This window comes from Cylas formicarius, unplaced genomic scaffold (genome assembly GCF_029955315.1).
Source record: "Cylas formicarius isolate icCylForm1 unplaced genomic scaffold, icCylForm1.1 PGA_scaffold_1__22_contigs__length_36826433, whole genome shotgun sequence".
Classification (NCBI taxonomy): Eukaryota; Metazoa; Arthropoda; class Insecta; order Coleoptera; family Brentidae; genus Cylas; species Cylas formicarius.
In genome coordinates this window covers 9008730-9026285 of record NW_026844264.1, presented here as the reverse complement: position 1 = coordinate 9026285, position 17556 = coordinate 9008730, and the positions used below count along the sequence as shown (strand labels likewise).

General features: G+C 34.6%; 4 protein-coding genes across 10 annotated transcripts in view; 2 read left to right on the top strand and 2 right to left on the bottom strand.

The window, feature by feature from the left end:
* LOC132696604 (E3 ubiquitin-protein ligase lubel-like) overlaps positions 1 to 985 on the top strand; it is a 31441-nt gene extending 30456 nt beyond the window's left edge. For 2 of the 3 annotated variants that reach the window (XM_060661527.1, XM_060661525.1), the window contains exons 22-23: positions 315 to 483; positions 839 to 985. In XM_060661527.1, the coding sequence (XP_060517510.1) occupies positions 315 to 483; positions 839 to 868 (199 nt within the window). In that variant the 3' untranslated portion in view covers positions 869 to 985. Of the gene's footprint in view, positions 1 to 28; positions 198 to 314; positions 484 to 838 lie in introns of all 3 variants that reach the window. The other variant, XM_060661526.1, reaches the window with a different exon arrangement.
* On the bottom strand, positions 939 to 1994 carry LOC132696608 (uncharacterized). The gene is made up of 3 exons (XM_060661535.1): positions 1815 to 1994; positions 1499 to 1763; positions 939 to 1441 (listed from the first exon to the last, which is right to left on the bottom strand). The coding sequence occupies exons 1-3, from the start codon at positions 1925 to 1927 to the stop codon at positions 1016 to 1018; spliced, it is 804 nt and encodes a 267-aa protein (XP_060517518.1). The 5' UTR covers positions 1928 to 1994; the 3' UTR covers positions 939 to 1015.
* A 291-nt stretch (positions 1995 to 2285) lies between these two features.
* Positions 2286 to 4177, top strand: LOC132696182 (protein transport protein Sec61 subunit beta). The gene is made up of 3 exons (XM_060660874.1): positions 2286 to 2430; positions 2488 to 2681; positions 3995 to 4177. The coding sequence occupies exons 1-3, from the start codon at positions 2428 to 2430 to the stop codon at positions 4080 to 4082; spliced, it is 285 nt and encodes a 94-aa protein (XP_060516857.1). The 5' UTR covers positions 2286 to 2427; the 3' UTR covers positions 4083 to 4177.
* Positions 4178 to 4210: 33 nt separating this feature from the next.
* The window catches only part of LOC132696176 (long-chain-fatty-acid--CoA ligase 4), a 33305-nt gene continuing 19959 nt past the window's right edge, over positions 4211 to 17556 (bottom strand). For 4 of the 5 annotated variants that reach the window (XM_060660861.1, XM_060660863.1, XM_060660862.1 and 1 more), the window contains exons 3-11: positions 16011 to 16124; positions 13850 to 14267; positions 11957 to 12184; positions 11567 to 11901; positions 8898 to 9037; positions 8669 to 8841; positions 8344 to 8607; positions 7923 to 8198; positions 4211 to 5022 (exon numbers count right to left, since the gene is read on the bottom strand). In XM_060660861.1, coding sequence (XP_060516844.1) covers positions 4868 to 5022; positions 7923 to 8198; positions 8344 to 8607; positions 8669 to 8841; positions 8898 to 9037; positions 11567 to 11901; positions 11957 to 12184; positions 13850 to 14267; positions 16011 to 16124 — 2103 coding nt within the window. In that variant the 3' untranslated portion in view covers positions 4211 to 4867. The remainder of the gene's footprint in view (positions 5023 to 7922; positions 8199 to 8343; positions 8608 to 8668; positions 8842 to 8897; positions 9038 to 11566; positions 11902 to 11956; positions 12185 to 13849; positions 14268 to 16010; positions 16125 to 17556) is intronic. The other variant, XM_060660864.1, reaches the window with a different exon arrangement.

Sequence of the window (17556 nt, the reverse complement as noted above, 5' to 3'; positions counted from 1 at the left end):
CCAGGGAGAAAACTTAAAATTATTGCAGGACCCATTATTTAGAGTATTTAAGTCTGCTAATAAGAAAGCACAATATAGACCCCATCGAGATATTGATGGAAGACGATTTAGAGACGATTGTTAGAAGGGCGGCGAAACGTTTGCCCCCTAACGCTTACGGCACGCCCAAAGAAATGTACCGTTTCCGACTTAAACAGGTAGCTGGGTTGTCAACCGCGAAAATGCTGTTTTTAATCCATATTATCCTTAAATTACACCTTAAACTTAAAGGGACAGTAAATATTCTAACCAGTGTTTGTTGTGTGTGTGCGTAGGCTTCATTACGTCGAGTATTTAGTTGGGCTCATTGGCAGACATAAGCTGGACCCAGTCTCTATTTTGGATTTGGTCGAGGTCAGCCAGGAGCTGCGTAGACGAGGCAAGGAGGTGCCCGAACGACTTGCGGCAGTCACTGACAAAGATTACCGAGATTTATGCGCCAAGGTAGGTGAGAGACTGGTGGGTCGCTTAGCAAATGTCTGTCAATGTGCTTGCTAAGCACTAAACTAAACTAAAAATATTAACCAAAACATAACAATACTGCCTGATTTTGTGAACCACGAGTTCTGATACATTGTAAGGCGATTAAAGGGAACTACCCGTAAATACGGGGGCCATGCAATTGATTCAAAAAATTAACCTTGATGCATTTTATTTTTTGCAAAAAGAAACTGCTTTAATTTTGCCACAACCTAATAATATGCACAAAAATACATTGCATTAATAGATAGTTTGTGTTTTTTGTGTGTTTGTGTCTTTAAGTTGGAATATAAACCATAATCAATATTTTCTGTTTCAGATTGTTATGGAACAAATACCTTTAGAATAGGTAAATAGAATGATTTTCCATTGACAAATAAAATAACAATTATATATTTAGAGAAACTCTTTTGTTCCTTTTGGAGTTTATTATATTTAAAAAGTAGAAATACATCACAATATGATAACACGAACAGAGTTTTTTTTAACCTACCTTTCATAAATTCTGCAAAAACAGCTGTAATTTTTCAGATGCACTTTTTTCTTTAACAGTTTTCCTTTTTCTTGTTCTTTTCTTTGGTGTTTCTTTCTCAACTATAGTTGCCTTCTTAAACTTTGATTTCTTGCTTGCTTCAAACAGATTCACATCTGATGTTTCAAAAATTCTACTTTTCCTGATGTTTAGTGGGTGAAGCTTCTTGGGACTGACTAGGTCCACAGCAGATTCAGTCAAGTCTACAACTTCTTTTGTTTGTTGATTGCTTGCCACTTTAAGCACTTCATTTTCATTTAAACCACAGAACTTGTCCTTTTTCTTCTTTTTCCTTCTTTTGGAAGTCTGAGTTTTCGTCAATTTTAGAGGTTTTTTTGGTTTCAACATTCGGATTGTCGACCGTTGTTTGCAGTACTTGCAGACAATTACCTACAAAATGGCAACTTTGCTCAACTGAACTAAAATAACGAAATGAAGGTATATTACCAATCGATTTTGATCAACAATTCCATCAGGATACTGTTTCTTTAACTGTTCATAGTATTTGGTTTGGTACTTTGTTAATACGCGCTTTCTCGCCGCCTTAACTATTACCTTTCTAGCAAATCTGCTTAGCTTCATAGATTGAATGTTAAAACTAGCACCACCATCCAAAACATTAAGAAAACAACGTTTGCATCGCACTGACGATTTGTTGAGTTGTGAAGGAAGGTAAACTCGGTTTCGGAGTTCCATCAGTCTACTGCGCGTTCTAAAATTACTAATATGTAAACCTAGCTTACTAGATATTGAAACGTGATACCTGTAAAGCGATTTCAGAGTTGGAACATTAAACTCCTTGAGGCTGCATAAATCGTGTAAGTATTTGATTGAATTTTGAAGCAATAGACTATCTTGTTCATTCAGCTCAGCCATAACGTCTCCTTAATAAATAAAAACAAATATAAAAGTGAGGTATAAAAGTGAGGTTATCTTCATAGATACGTCGATTTATCTTCTATGGAAAACACTATCAAAGAACAACAATTTTCTGACGTTTGCGAAATGTGATCAATTGAAAACGAAGAATCGTTAATTACTAAATCTAAAAAATGGTACGTTCAATTCGATTCAAATTTAAAAATTGGCTTTTTTATTAATATAAATCTTTCCTCTAAACGCCACAAATATCAAGAATTTGCAAATAATTTTTTCACGTAGATCGACAATTACGAAGAACAAAGCGCCCAGCCATTTTGGAACATGCCTATGGTACACATCATCATGACGTAGCGTTGCGCATAGCCCACGAAGTAGGGAGGTCGTTACACTGCAACGTGTCAAAACAGTTTTGTGAAACTAGGTTGTACAAGAAGCTTACTTAAGCGAGTGTGTTTTATGTGATAGAGTCGTTTAAGTAGCATTGAATATCAAAAATGGTAGCCTTATTTCTTTCGATTGTTATACGGAATAAGTATAGTTCATTTTGATTGTAGCCTGCATCAGCGAGCGCTACAAGTGTGGGCTCCGGTAGTCGGTCTCCTTCAAAAAGCGCCGCCCCGAGATCTAGTACCGGGGGCACCGTAAGGCAAAGGAAGACAACAACGACAACGACAGCGAGAAGAAACACGGGAGCGGGTACAGGTGGCATGTGGAGGTTTTACACTGATGATTCACCCGGAATTAAAGTGTGAGTGCCCTCTTTTTTTTAAATAAGTATTTCAAACTATAGGGCCATATCAGACCATATGTTGCATTTATTGATGATCAGCACTGCTCATATATTACAATAATTTGGTGGAGTTGGCGATTGGCATATGTAAATTCTATCCACTGTACTTCTACTACAGTTCCATATAGTTCTGTTATATAAAAAAGCACAGGCAATATTATAATATTAAATGGTAAAATATTTTGTTTCACATTAAAAATTTTAAAATTTTAACATATTTTTTTTGTGTATTTAAACAAGTTATATGACCCAACCTAACAAGTATAAAACAGAATAAATTCTATGAAGTTCTACTTATCCTTTTTTTTTTGTTGCGCCTAGTTACCTAGGAACCATAAAAAATAATGATAATGCTAACACTATATTATCCCTATAATCTAACTTAATACAATGCAGTGTCCTGCTCAACTAATTCGTCAAAAATAAAACAAACTGTAATTCAAAACAATTCAATTTTCAAATACAAATTTACAATTTTCGCTCTTAAATCTGCTTATTTGTCAGTCTTATTTTTAGAGGCTGAAAATTATGTAATCTAAGTCCCAAATATAATAATAATTTTTTTTTTTTTGGTATTTGTATTTGTCTATTATTGTTTATTTGTCTATTTGTTATTGTTCTAGTAGTATACAAATGGCGGAAAAGATTGAAAGTGACATTATTCAGGTCAATATAGAACCAAGATTTGTGATGTTTTTCAGTTTTATTATTCTATTGTGAATCACATATTTGATTCGGTAAAATCAACTCTTAACTACTATAAGATTAATAAAAGTTTCTCAGTTAGAAATTGCCATAGTAAATGTATAAAAATTTTTATATTAAATAAATTACTTTAAATTTGTGTCAATATACAAACAATTATTTTTCATTTTTTGATTCTAAAATTTGTTCATTACTACTATAGACTATAGTCTTTGAAAAAGCCATATAGTAAATGAAATTTCAATTTAGACATAGATGAAAATCACGATTTTTAAAAAAATAATCTTTATGCTTACAGTATTTTGGAGTATTTTTGATATTTTAGGCTGAAATAATGAAGTCTCTAAAAAAAAGCGCTTACGATTCTGTTATTCATGTGTGCAAGGTAGGATTGGTTAGGTGTGCTATTAGAAAATTTCTACTACATGATTCATCTCTCTTAGTAATTCTTTAGCCACATTTTTTTAAAAAATTGGATTAAAAAATATTAATAATTTGTCATTTTGTCTGTAATTGAGAATTTTTTAATTTTTATTTGAAAAACTGAGATATTTTTTGTGTTGTAGAGGCCCAGTTCCAGTTTTGGTAATGTCCCTGCTGTTCATCGCGTCGGTGTTTATGCTGCACATATGGGGCAAATACACGAGGTCATAGTGCAATATTATTTATTAATTCATTCCATCTCCAGATTAGCTTTTTTAAAAAAAGTATTTTTTTTTCATATTGTTAATAAAATAAGTTATAACCTCTCTGGATTTTCAATTTACAAAGAAACCCAAGTCAAAAGTAAAAGAAATTTATTTCTTATGGTAAATAAATACATTTTTCGAACCTCTCTTTCTCCTAGGGGACTTAAAATTGGGAAAATATTTACACGTTTAAAATGTTGCTATAAATACAATAATTATTGTTACATTGTTAAGTACGCGTCTGCGATGTACACTTAATAATTTGACAAGTACTCCAGTTGCCTACCTACAGTCTTCAACATGATAATAATCAACAAAAAAGACAAAAAAAAACTTTTAACAATATCACCGCCGCAACCCCGAAGCTTTCTCCATAGAGGACCGGAGACCATGGCTTCGAGGTTACTTAACTATTGCAGCATTATTACCGAGAATTCTAAACTTAATATAATAGTTTGTGCTAAAACGACACCATTGTTGCGAATTAGGCCTGCGCGGCGGAACCGAACTCTGGAAGGGAAGAGATCTCATAAAACGGGGCTTTTTAAAAAAATCACAGTCTTTCGATGTCCAGCAGCGAACGAATCATCCCTTATTGCCAAAACGTGTTGAAGACGGCGGGCGTTTTACGAGATCTCCCGGACGACGATTGAAACACCGAGTTTTTAGACAGTCTGTAGAATTGGTTTAAGAACCGTTTTGCGGTGATTTTTAACACTTAACTCTGTGAAATATAAAATCGGACCGGTTTCAGGACGCGTACATCCTTCGTAGCTCGCACTGGTATCGTTCTTGGATATCTTTTCGTTTCAATTTAAACGCCGCCGTTACCAGCCCCATATCAGGCGACCAGACTTCTGCCACAAGCTTCACGGCCGCGGGGATCTCGAATTTCGCCAATTTACCTGCAAAAAATACATATATAAAGATAAAGATAGTTTTATTTTCTTACGACTTGTTTTTAAGAGTGTATTTGAATTTTGCTTCTGCTTCAGTTTGATAGGCAATTTATTATAAATTTTAACATTTAAAATTTTGGTCTTAAGTTATACTGAATATCTGAGTTTATTGCATATAAAGATTAAAGTTGCTTTTAGTATTTTCATAGTAGAAATAGCTATATTCGCCGATATAACGTACATATAGAGTGAACGGCTAAAATATATAAAAAATAAAAAACAAAGTACCAGTAAAGTTCTTAAATTGTTACAATTCTATCGGTAAAAAAAGTGAATAGCGCTATCTAAATAAAACTCCTTAAGTGTTGAAAATGCCTACCATTCTTAACATATTCTATTTGAAAACGAACGCTTTCAATACTTACGATACCCATTCATTTGTCTTATTACGTATCTAATTATAAATTTTAAATCTTCTAGATTTCGTGGTTTTTCCTTTTATACTTTTAATTTTCAATAGTCCCACAGGAAAAAATCCAATGGTTTAAATATCAGGGAGATTTTGAATGCTAATTATTCTATTGATCCCATTTTACCAATTCACTCTCCGGGAAATACTGTATTTAAATATTCACGATGTTCTCGAGCAAAATGGGACGCAGTATCGCCTTGTTAAAACCAAATCTGTCTGTCTGGCATGTCATCAGATCTAATTTTGATTTGGGAAAGAAACCGCGAGAGTAGGAAATAAGTCATTTTGAAGACATTGTAAATCCAATAAGATTTTTGGTCAATGAAATCAGGTGCAATAATTTTGTTATCCAAAATCCCTGCCCAAGCATTTGTTTTTTGTGGTTTTGTATATGACTTTCTCTCATCGATCGGGGATTATTTGTTCTCCAATACTTACCATTCTGTTTATTTATTGTACCATTCAAACAAAATGTGCCTTTACCACTAAACAGTTTATTTCCATCACCGTTTCACAAAACTTTAGTCTGCGGTCGAGGTTATCTTCATTCACCTCCTATAGTAATTTAATCTTGTAGGGATACTTCTTTTCATACACACACGTTGGCTATCATTATTATTTCAAACTACTGCCGAAGATGCACAATAGGAATTGGACGACCTGGCAGTAGACGATCTTTTACATGCCCTGTTTCTATAAATTTTCTCTCAATTCTACTACTGTGAAACTTGTAATGGATCTTTCTAGATATTTTTCGGTAAACAAATTAGAAACTTTTTCTTGAGTTATCGTTTTATCTAAACATCCATAAAAACTGAAAATTTCAATTCTCTATGCTTCATTTAGAAATGTAATTCTAACAATTTAAAATTTCAAAATTAAATTTTTGTTTTTCTTTTGCTCATAAAAAATAAGAGATATGTATAAGATACGCTACATGAATTATGTAAAACAATGGTATTCCATTTAAAAACGCGGAACTTGGTATCCACATCTACTACTAAGTGTGCGAGCATTTTTTTTTAATGCAGTTAAACTGCAATACCTGATTTTAAAATGAAATTGTTCCATATTTTAACCATTCAATGCACCTCGTAAAAAAAAATCGATCATAAATAGTCGGAGAAAAATGACCTCGGGTGGTAACGCCGCGTTTCTTGGCACATATTAAGCTTTGGCAAGGGAGGCCAATAATATATATCTAGATTTAAATAGAATGTGATTGTAATTAAAAAGGAAACTTAATTTTAACTTAATATCAAAAATTGGATTTTGTATTTTTAACGTTGAAAAAATTTTACAGGGCAAGGCCATTTATTTTAAAAAATGTTAATAATTATGTGGTAGATATTTATTTTTGTTTTGATGTCAGTGCCATTGCCAAAATATGGTGTTAAAAGATTGCAATGGTAACAGTAATTTTTTATTATTTATAATGGCAAAAAAAAACTAATAAAAATAAAGCTGAAATGGCGTTAAAACGTTTCGTTTTCTTATAGTTTCCAAAAATAGTGCAAAAATGAACAGACATTGTACATTGTGTCCCATTTTTGTAGCGTGTTGCTGATTACATGACCCACAGCTAATTTTGTTTTAATTGAAACGTGCCACAGATAAGAATGCCATAGCTATTTTGAATTTTTAGGTACAGGGTGATTTCGGAAATTTTGCCTTTTTACAAACTTTTTGTAATTCAGTTGTGTGTTTCCTTATCGAAAAGGTGAAAACTGGTGTTGAGTATGCAGGGTTCAGTGACGTAGTCACTTTTCACAAAACTAAACTTGTTTTTTTTTTCTGTTATGATTTTTTCTGTTATGATTTTATTACGATTCTTATTAAAAAGAATTTAAAATTAAATAATAGTATTTCAGAAGCTCATAACAAGTATAATAAAATTAAACTAATACATGTACTGGGTGTTCCGTTAAAAAAACAACAAAATTAGTTTGTATATTGCATAGACAGCTATGACATTTCTGTTTGTGCTACCCTTCAATTAATTAAAAGCATAAAAAATGAGACACACTGTACAAAGACAAATTTCAATCAAAGACAACTTTCACACAAAACTCATACATTTTTTGAAGAAACACAAAAAAGCAACGACATGACTTTTTCAATCAAATTTGAATCACAATGGTTATGCGATGTTATCTAGTTTAAGGAGACTGCTTTCGAGATAAGATATTACATATTAACAAGTTAAAGCACGTAAATGAGACAGAAATAAAAAGACTTAAGGAAATAGGCATCAATTTGTCGCACCTTATACCCGCCCCAAATCCCCACTTATTAGCACATGCTATTTAATTTTTCCAACATTTGTTCATTTTTTTATAGTGACAGAAGGAAAATTTGGTAGGCCATTGCTCGCAAAAGCGTCAATCGTTTGCGGTGTTGCCAACTTGACACAAGCTTTAAAATTGCAACTAACCTTTCAACCCGTGCTCGGCGAGCTCCTTGCAGACGGCTTTCTCCATGTCCGCGTTCTCGCACAATTCCTCGAACGGTTTCTCGGCCAGGCCTATCTTCTTCGCCAACTCGACGAGATTATTCTGGTTCGGCACCACCAGTGCCACGCAATAGTGTTGGGTCGGTTCGCCATACACACAGATATTATCCACCAACGGGCACGTCTTCAACTGCGACTCCACCTTGCCCAGCGAAACATACTCGCCCGCTTGAAGCTTCACCAAGTCCTTCTTGCGATCTGTAACAATTGCAGTACGGTTCCTTAAAGTGTGAATAAAAATATCAATGCGGCGTTGAAGAAGAGTCCTTTGACGACCTCGAGCGAGGTCAAAACTGTCCTAACCTAGACAAAGAAGTTGAGAGGTCAGAATACGAACACTCACCTATAATTTTGACGACGCCGTCGTCGTGTACCTCGACTACGTCGCCCGTCTTAAACCACCGCTTGCCGTTCTCTTCGTAGAAGTCTTCCTTCGATTTTTCGGGCAGCTTGTAGTATCCAGCGGTGATGTTGTCGCCGCCTATTACAATCTCGCCTCGCGGATAAGGCTTGTCGGTCACCCTGTAGTTGCCCTCCTCCCAATTGACGATCTTGACCTCGCATATCGTGACCGGCGCACCGACCCGCCCAAAAGTCATATCGGTGACTAAAAAACAAAACAACTATTGATAGACCTTGCATCTATGGGAGGCGTGGCTAAGACGTACTGTCCTGGACGCATGCGCTCGACGTACTCTCCGTCAGACCGTAGCCCTGGATAATGGTTACGCATAGGCAGGTGTTGACTTGCTCGTGGGTCTCGGGCGATAGCGGCGCCCCTCCAGATATGATCAATCTCATGCTTCCGCCCATCAGACGACGCACGGCGCTGAACACCACTCTGCAAACGTCGATAAGTGAAACTATTACGCGCTCCACCCACCCTCGCGACCTTACTTGTTAACGAGCGGGGTCTCGTAACCGCGTTTCCTCCATTTTACTTTGTAATCGTAGGCGAATTTGAAGAGTAATTTTTTAAACGAACTTGCTTTGGAAACGTTCTCTTGGATGCTCTTCGAGATTCGATCGAGGATCAACTGGAACAATTTACTTTTCGGTGGTAGTCGTTTGGAAAAAGAGGAAGGTCATTTGAACCTCGAAACCGTTTTGGTGAAGTCTCGAATAAGTGGCTTTTGTCCGGTGACGTCATAAGGTAGTAATTAAATATAAAACGTAGACGTAGGAAGAATACGGTTGGTGTTTAATTTGTTTAAAGTGCTATAGATATATTTTCAGGTCCCCTTCTTGAAAGAACTTAAAGAATTGCATTTCTGAGTTATTAGCATGAAACTGTCTTTTTTTTTAAACGATACAAATTAAGTTGAAGTGTGGGAACCGTTTGCTAGAAGAACGTCACATGTTGTTGATACTGTTTAGTTCATTGAGATATATCAATATACTTAATTTTTATTAAGGGGTATCATTTCAAAATATGACCAATATAAATGACTGAATTTTGATTAAGGGGTATTATTTTCAAATGTCATAGATAAAATTGAGCATTTTTTTAAAGTCATACTGTCACTTTTTTATTTATTTTTTTATTTAACAATTTAGTAGTTAATTGATGTTTAAAGAACGTATCCTGTCAATGCTGGAAAAAGAGCAGGAGAAAAAGAATTTGAAAGACAATTTTAAAGTTGACCTACAAGCTGCATTACCTTGCCCAAAAAGAGGTCAAGATTTTATTATACCTCGAAATTATCTATGTATAACTTAACGTTCTATAATTTGAAATCTAAAGAAGTTAAATGTTGTATCTGGCATGAAGCCGAGGGTAACAGAGGAGTTAATGAGATTGGTACGTGCATACTTCACTATTTAAAAGGTTTAGAGCCTAAATATTCTACCATTAATGAAAGCCTAGATGTAGTTTTCTACACAGACAATTGTTGAGGTCAACAAAAAATCCCTTTATGATGACCACTTATCAGTATGCAATCAATGGATATCTTTTCTTAAATAGCATAACACACAAATTTCTAATGAAAGAAAAAATGAAAAATTGTTAATAAGAATATTCTGATTTTTTAATAAATTCCTACTAAGTTCAATTTATGTTTATTAAAATTCAAGCTTGGAAATTTATTCCTTAGTGATCAGAAACTAGTAGAATCACATTGAGTTCAGCCGTTTGTGTTAAGAAAACTTGTTTCTATTAATATATTTCATTTAAACTTTTGTTTCAACAGCAAAAAGTTTTGGAAAAATATTTGTCTTTTTTGATGCCTGTTTTCGAAATCTTTTGTTGGAGAAAAATGATACATTTAAAAAGAAAATTGCAAAAAAAAAATATCTTTATTGAGATTTCTAAAATTCTTTTTTTTTGCATTTTACTAAATTCATATCAATAATTGTACTTATTTTTGTAATCAAACTGAATGTTACAACTAAGTAATGGGAATTACAATAAACTGAAAGTTTAAAATAATAGCTCCCCTTAAAAATTGAGTTTTTTTAATTGTGCCACTCTTCTTCCAAGAAGGGGATATAAAACCGAAATTCTCCATAGCGAGAAAGTTACGGCAATTATTTAAAAATACATATTTTTGGAATACCTTCCATAAGTCTTAATAATCCACAGGCGGTTTTTGTATTACTTTTTTTTTTAAACAAAACTGAGCTGTAGACAGAGAAAGAAAAGGATTATTTTGTAAAATACAAATTTTTGAAAAATATGATGTATATATTTAAACGATAACAACTTGTGAAACATTTTCCAAAATGGAACACAAAACATTTTCAGCAATTTCATCTTACCAAGCAAGTGACCAACTTGCCTCACCTTTTACACATACTGCCTTTTTATATTGAAATTTCGCTTTTACATGACATCAAGCGAGCTGCTTTTGACATTACCTATTTATAAACAGGGTGGAAATTTTTCAAATTCGTTAAACATAGCGCTGCCAATTATTAATATTCTATACAGAGTGTTTCACAATAAAATGCTGATCCTTAAGGGTGTGGGATTCCTTGAATGATTTTAAGAAAAAAAAAGAATGAGGTCTCCCAAATTGCTTGTAATCGGTTGAATAATGAAAATGATGATTGGTAGAGCAAGAACATTACATTTATTTTATTTTAAATTTAATTCTAATAACTAAATAAGATTTCTTTTTCATTTTTTCACTTCAATCAATGTAAAAAATGTAATTTATTTTTTCTATTTTTGGCGTATCTTTTTTTTTCTGTAAAAATATTCAATGTGATGTGATGCCTACCCCGACGGAACTCCACTGGTGAAAGCGGAAAAATTATTTTAGACCCCAAAAAAAGCATTTGTATGCATTGTGGGACCCTACCAAATTTCAACAAATTATCTAAAGCAGTTTCAGATCGGTTCAGTTTCAGTTATTGCCGTTCAATAAAAATGAGGAAAATCCGTTTTTTTTTTAACACCCTGTATATCAAAAATAAAGCCGACCTTTCATAAAGATTGATAAAAACATTAACATTTGTTTGTAAATATTTTAATTACGCAGGGGCCACTTGTTTCCATTTTAGCATTTTCAGAAAAGCAAAGTATCAATTTTTTTAATTCCCCGCCCACATCGAAAACTTACCGGGACGCATGTCATGCACGTCGGCTGCAACACTGACGCGTCTCCCTTGGTACCTTTCTTGATTTTGCTGGAGGAATCTATCATAGTCAAAGCGCTCGAGTAACCGATGGGCACTCCGGCGCACAGACACACCGTCTCGACCAGCAGCTCGAAGACATGAGCCAATGGCAAGAACCCGATCATCACGTCGTTCTCGTAAATGTCTACCGAATCGCAGAACGCTTTCAGAGTGGCGATGAGATTCTTATGCAGAATGATGACCCCTTTGGGCACGCCCGTCGAACCGCTTGTGTACATTATGATGGCAGTATCCGTAGGATTGGGCGGAGCGGCCACTAAAATACGCAGTTACAATTTGAGTTTGACGCGTACGCTTGGTAATGCCCATACCGGCATCAGACTTGGCTCCTTTTTCCAACACGTCCGTGAATTTGATGATAGTAATGTCGTCCTGGTACCCGCTGGTGTCTAGTTCGTGTAGCTGGTCTTCCATATAGATCAGAGTCTTGACTTTGGGAACCATCGGCAGAATCTTTTTGAATTTGGGCATTAGCTCGTACGAGGTCACCACGGTCGTCACGTCGGTCTCGTTGATACCGTGAGCTATAGCTTCCTCGCCTGAATATAATAATAATGATTATAATGGTTTATTGGCGTTAAATACACAGTATAAATAGGTAAAATGATCTACTTGATAAAGTTTCTTTTTTCTTTTTGGGTTTAACCGGATCAGATTTTGCTCCAATAGACCCCGCAGAAGTCTTTGTTATATGTAACGTGATTGGAATAAACAAAGATTTGATTTTGCCCCTGTACCGAACACTTGACACAATGAATGAGTTAGTGTATTTAAAATATATCTGACAGGTGTGTTCCAAATATACTAATAAAACTTTTTATTAGAGGCAAACGATTGATTATTTAAGTAAAATGTGGCTCCTGTTGGCATTCAAGAAAAATTAAATACTTGCGCTAATATTGAAGAATGTTCGTTTTTTTTGCTTTGGTTTATTATTTCTCTGAATCGCAAAACCCACCTTTCTCAATTCTCAATACCACCAAAGTGATGCCCAGATAAGAATATCCGAGTAAAAAGTACGTCTCTCTCAGAACTTGAGAAGAGGCTTCGCAATAAAAAAAATACTTTTGTACATCTTGATGTTTGTATTCGATACTAGTCTAGGTTTAGTCAAAAATTTAACACTGTCACCTATAGGTTCAATCCTTTTTAGTGAACATACCACATTTTGGGTTTTTGATTTATTTAATGCAAACCATTGATCTGCTCTCGGCTGTGCTCTGCGCGACACCATTAGTGCTGTCTGTAAGTGCGTGTGCTTGTGTGTGTGTCGTACTTTATTTCTCGTATAGCCTGTTATTTTACGTAATAATCAGAATATCATTTATTTAATTTAAAATTGGACCTGAAATTGACCTATGGTAATTTCTTGTTTACTTGAAGTCGCGTAGTTAACCATTTGCTGTCGCTTCGTAAGTCTAGAGTATAATTGTAGAAGGAAAGTTTGACTAGCAATATGTAGTGCCAGCCACAGTTTAAAGGCTTGTTCTGGCCACAGAATGTAGTGATTGTATATTCTAATTTCTCAAGTCAATTTATATGTTCAATCACTTTTAGAATTACTAAGGTGGTATTTTTACCTTCCGTAAACCCAAACTGCCTAGAATGAGAATATCTTTTTGTTCTAGATAATTTGACATTTGTTTTAGTATTCTTTAATACTACAGACATTACAGTGATATGGGTTTATAATTGTCTGGGTCATTTAAATTACAATTTTTGTGTAGTGTGTTACTTTAGCATGTTTCAAGGTGTCAAACAAATTTTTTCTCTGATGTAGGCATTTGTTAATTTCGTAAGGGGTATCAACAACGGATCTCGATCCTACTTCTATCTACGTTATTCAAATTCGAACGTTACATTAGGTTATGCATGAAAATAGTGCATTGTGAGGTCACAGCCCATTTTGTCTATGTTAGCAGACTCCACGTGGATTCAAACTTTGAATGCGCATAAAATTATTAAAAGTTAGCGTATTTCAAACATATTTGGTAGGTGTGTTCTAAATGACAAACATTTCTAGCAATTAAATAATCATGTGCGAGTAACATATAGGGTTTATGTCGACTTTTTTATTGAGCTGCATTCACGAAAAATTGAGAATGTTCTTTTTTACTTTTTGCGTTCTTCCGTTTATCGTCTTTAAATCATGGCGACAACGTTTACATCCATGACGTAATTTGGACCACCCTAATGTAACCCACCTAAAGTTGCGTAAATGGTCACCAACGGAATGTTCTGTTTAAACAGTCCGTGGGCGGCCACCAACCATTCGGCTCTGGTTTCGGCAAAAATCACCACGTTCTCGCCTGGATGGTTGCCCAACTCGCGCAGGCCTTTGCCGAAATTGGTAGCCAAGGTGTTCACTTCCGAGAACGTTTTCCACCTGTAGTCGCCCATGTTGAACTTTTTGAACACGCGACCGTTCGGTTGGACTTCGTCGTCTTCGCCGAAGATCTGCCGCGTGCCGAGGCAACGTTTGTTCGGGTACTTTTTGCTGACGAGCTCGAGCAGTTTCGCCATAGTGTCGACCTTCTCGCGCAGCAACATTATGTGGTAGTTTTTCGGCTGCTCAGTAGAACGGTAGGTAATGCTTTTCGTATCTTGAGTGATGGGTTGCGCCTATACAGAAAAGCGTTTGAATATTAGTACGATACGAGATTTTTTTTTGTAAATAATGCGAATCGGAAACACTGACTACCACAAATGAGATCGCATTTGGTAGTTCAACCTTTTAAACAGGTGTTTGGTTTATCAATACCGGAAAGTTTTTGTTATCTTTAAGTTCGAAAACAACTAATTAAATCTTAAAAACATTAAAATCAACTAAAATAAAATCTAGCAACTAATTAAAAAAAGTTTTTTTTATTAATTATATTAATCGAACAAGTTATGATATATGTTTACATAGAAAAAATAAATTGATTTTTGACTATTTACGAACTTAAAATCTTTTGATGCTTTTTGAAATATTCGGTATATCTCTCTGACATTTGGCACTTTGCATTTCGAGAGAAGCACTTTCAAGTGCACGGCACAGACACGCCGTGTATTTTTGAAGAAAAAATGGTACTTTAATGACCTTTTTTCGGTCGAATGTTTTCTTTTGATATCCCTTGGATTGAAAGTAATAATAATTTTTAAAGATACAAATCCAGTTAGCTTGTATTAAATAACAGTTTGTAAATGTCATTATCAAATCGTCGTTATGTTTTTGTTGATTTAATGATGTCATTCATTTTTTGGCAATTTTTTTCTTTCAATATGATGAATCATAGGAATGCTGTATCCCAAGACAAAGAAGCTTTTTTCTTAAGACGAGCTTAAGAATTATCTCCCTCAGTATTGACACACCATTAAAGATCACCCTGTCGTCATAACATTCACTGACTATGACAATATTTTTACAATATGTATTGTAGCATTAAAATTTCGCCGTTGTCCAGAATTGTAAAATATGGCAAAGCATATAAATACATATCTACCGAACGACATAGATAGATAGATGATGAGTTTAATTTACTGACTTTTTTAGAAATTGCTGTCACTTCCCTCAGACCATAATCACAATATCACTCTACTACTACTGAGTTAGAGTCCAATCGACCTTTAATTTAGTAACATTTTGTAAACAGTAACACAAGAAAATGAAATGTAAATAACAAAAAATACTGTAAAACTTCACACATTAATTTTGAAGTATTATTTAAAGAATTACTTAAGAAAACAAATAGGACTACAAAAAACTTGATTCAAAGTTGTTAAAAAGTTTTACCGCATTTTAATTAAATTATTCACGTGCTTTTAAATTTGATATAGACACACTCTGTACACAAAACATGATATAAAGTCTTTATAGAACATACAACCGATAAAAAATGTACAATTTGTATATACATTATGTACAACAGAACATACAAACCGACCTGAAAATAACGTTAAAAAAATATGTAAAATCCTAAGCAACTAGAACCATCAATTTAAAAACAAATAGTACCATAACATGCTAATGCCAAGGTAAGTCAATAGAAAAAAAAATTCAAAATAGTAACAGGCAACAGTGAATGTTAGTAAGGTTAGGTTATACCTGCCATATAATTAAAAAAAATAAATTGTTCCACATTTTAACCCTCCTATCCCTATATCCCGTTAAAAAACTAGATTGGAGGGGAAAAACAGAGTTCATCGGTTAAAAAAAACATTTTTGGCAAGAGTTTTCCTCTGTTTTTCTGCGCTCCTAGGGGCGGTACGAACATTAAAATGTTAGAAAGGACACCGTCCACCTCAGTGCTATCCTTCCTACACTTTTTTTTACGTATATTTTTTAAGACATACGTTTTTTTTTTTGCACAAAGTTGCTTATACCTGGTTGTTATTGGACGGTTCGACAAAACGATTAGTTATATCGGTTTCGATTCCTTTCATATCAACGCTTACGTCTGATTTCCTTTGTTCCCTCTCCGACGCTACTATTACTGCCTATAAAGAACGTCGGTCAGCACACACATCACAAAAGTTAACGAGAAAAAAAGCACAGAAAAATTCGCGCCGCTTACAAAACCTTTCCGCGCGTTCCGTTAAAATTCGCCTGTCAAATAATTCTGGAAAAAATATTTACCGTAACTGCAATTTTAACTCGACTCAATGACACTACTAGGCGAAAATGCATAAACAAAGTTGCTGATTTAAACTTTTGTTTATTAATTATTTGAGAGTATTCTCGAAAAGTTGGTTTTCAAAAAAACACTCGCTAAAGCCATGACACCATGCAAATAATAATAATATTTATTTCAAATTGTGTTGGTATATTACAAAATAATCTTCTCAGAGTTAATCTATGTATTGGGTAATTTACATTTCGCGTTCTAGTGTTGGACGTGATACATGCAGTTCGAAATATTCCCGGTTTTTAAAAAAGAAAATGAGTGACTGAACAGGGTCAATAATGAAAGTATCAAAACTTTACTTGCAATAAATACTGCAAAAACAAAGAAAACACAAAAAAAGAAAAATATAAATATCACTTGAAATAATTGACGCTGAAGTTTGAGTGCATGTGGTCACATGTACTGTGTGGAGTGGAAATGTTGATGACCAAAGATCACACCATCAAGAAACTAGAGTGTTCTGAAATGCGCCATTTCCCTAGAACATGTCGACAGAAACGTCACTAACGATTGGCTGGAGAAGATGTGGCCAAAACTAGCAAAAAAGTACCCTGCTGACGATTTTTTAATGCTGACGAAACTGGTATTTTTTACAAAATGACGCCAGATAAAACTCTTAAATTTCGAAGCGAAAAGTGTGTGGATGGAAAACTTTCTAAATAACGTAGCTGCCAATATGAGTGGCACAGAATAAAGAATGCTAATTAATAGTGATTGTAAAATCAACTAACCCACGATGTTTTAAGAACATCAATCATTTGCCGGTCACGAGGCAAACAAATCTGCATGGTTGACATCGCAAATTTTTGAAGAAGAGATACAGAAATGGGATGTAGAATTAAAGGGGAGGAAAATATTACTTCTCTTAGATAACTGGCCTGCACACCCGTATTCCAAATCTGCGGAATATTCAATTGGCATTTCTTCCAGCCAAAACAACAAGTGTATTACAGCCGATGGACCAGACCGTAATAAAATGTCTCAAGAGTCGATACACGAAAGACATTTTAGTGGAAATGATCGAGTCCGAAGACAAGTTTTCCATTAATATGCTAAATGCAGTCAACTTTATTAGTAAACCTTGGAAAGAGGCGACAGCAGAAACAATTCAACACTCTCAGCGTCATGCAGGACTTATTACCGAGATAGAATGCAAAAAGGACTTGGAAGATGATCGGCCACTAAGCGAGTGGATAAAACAGTTTCAAACAACAATTACATTTACACGTGAGGATTTTATGGTG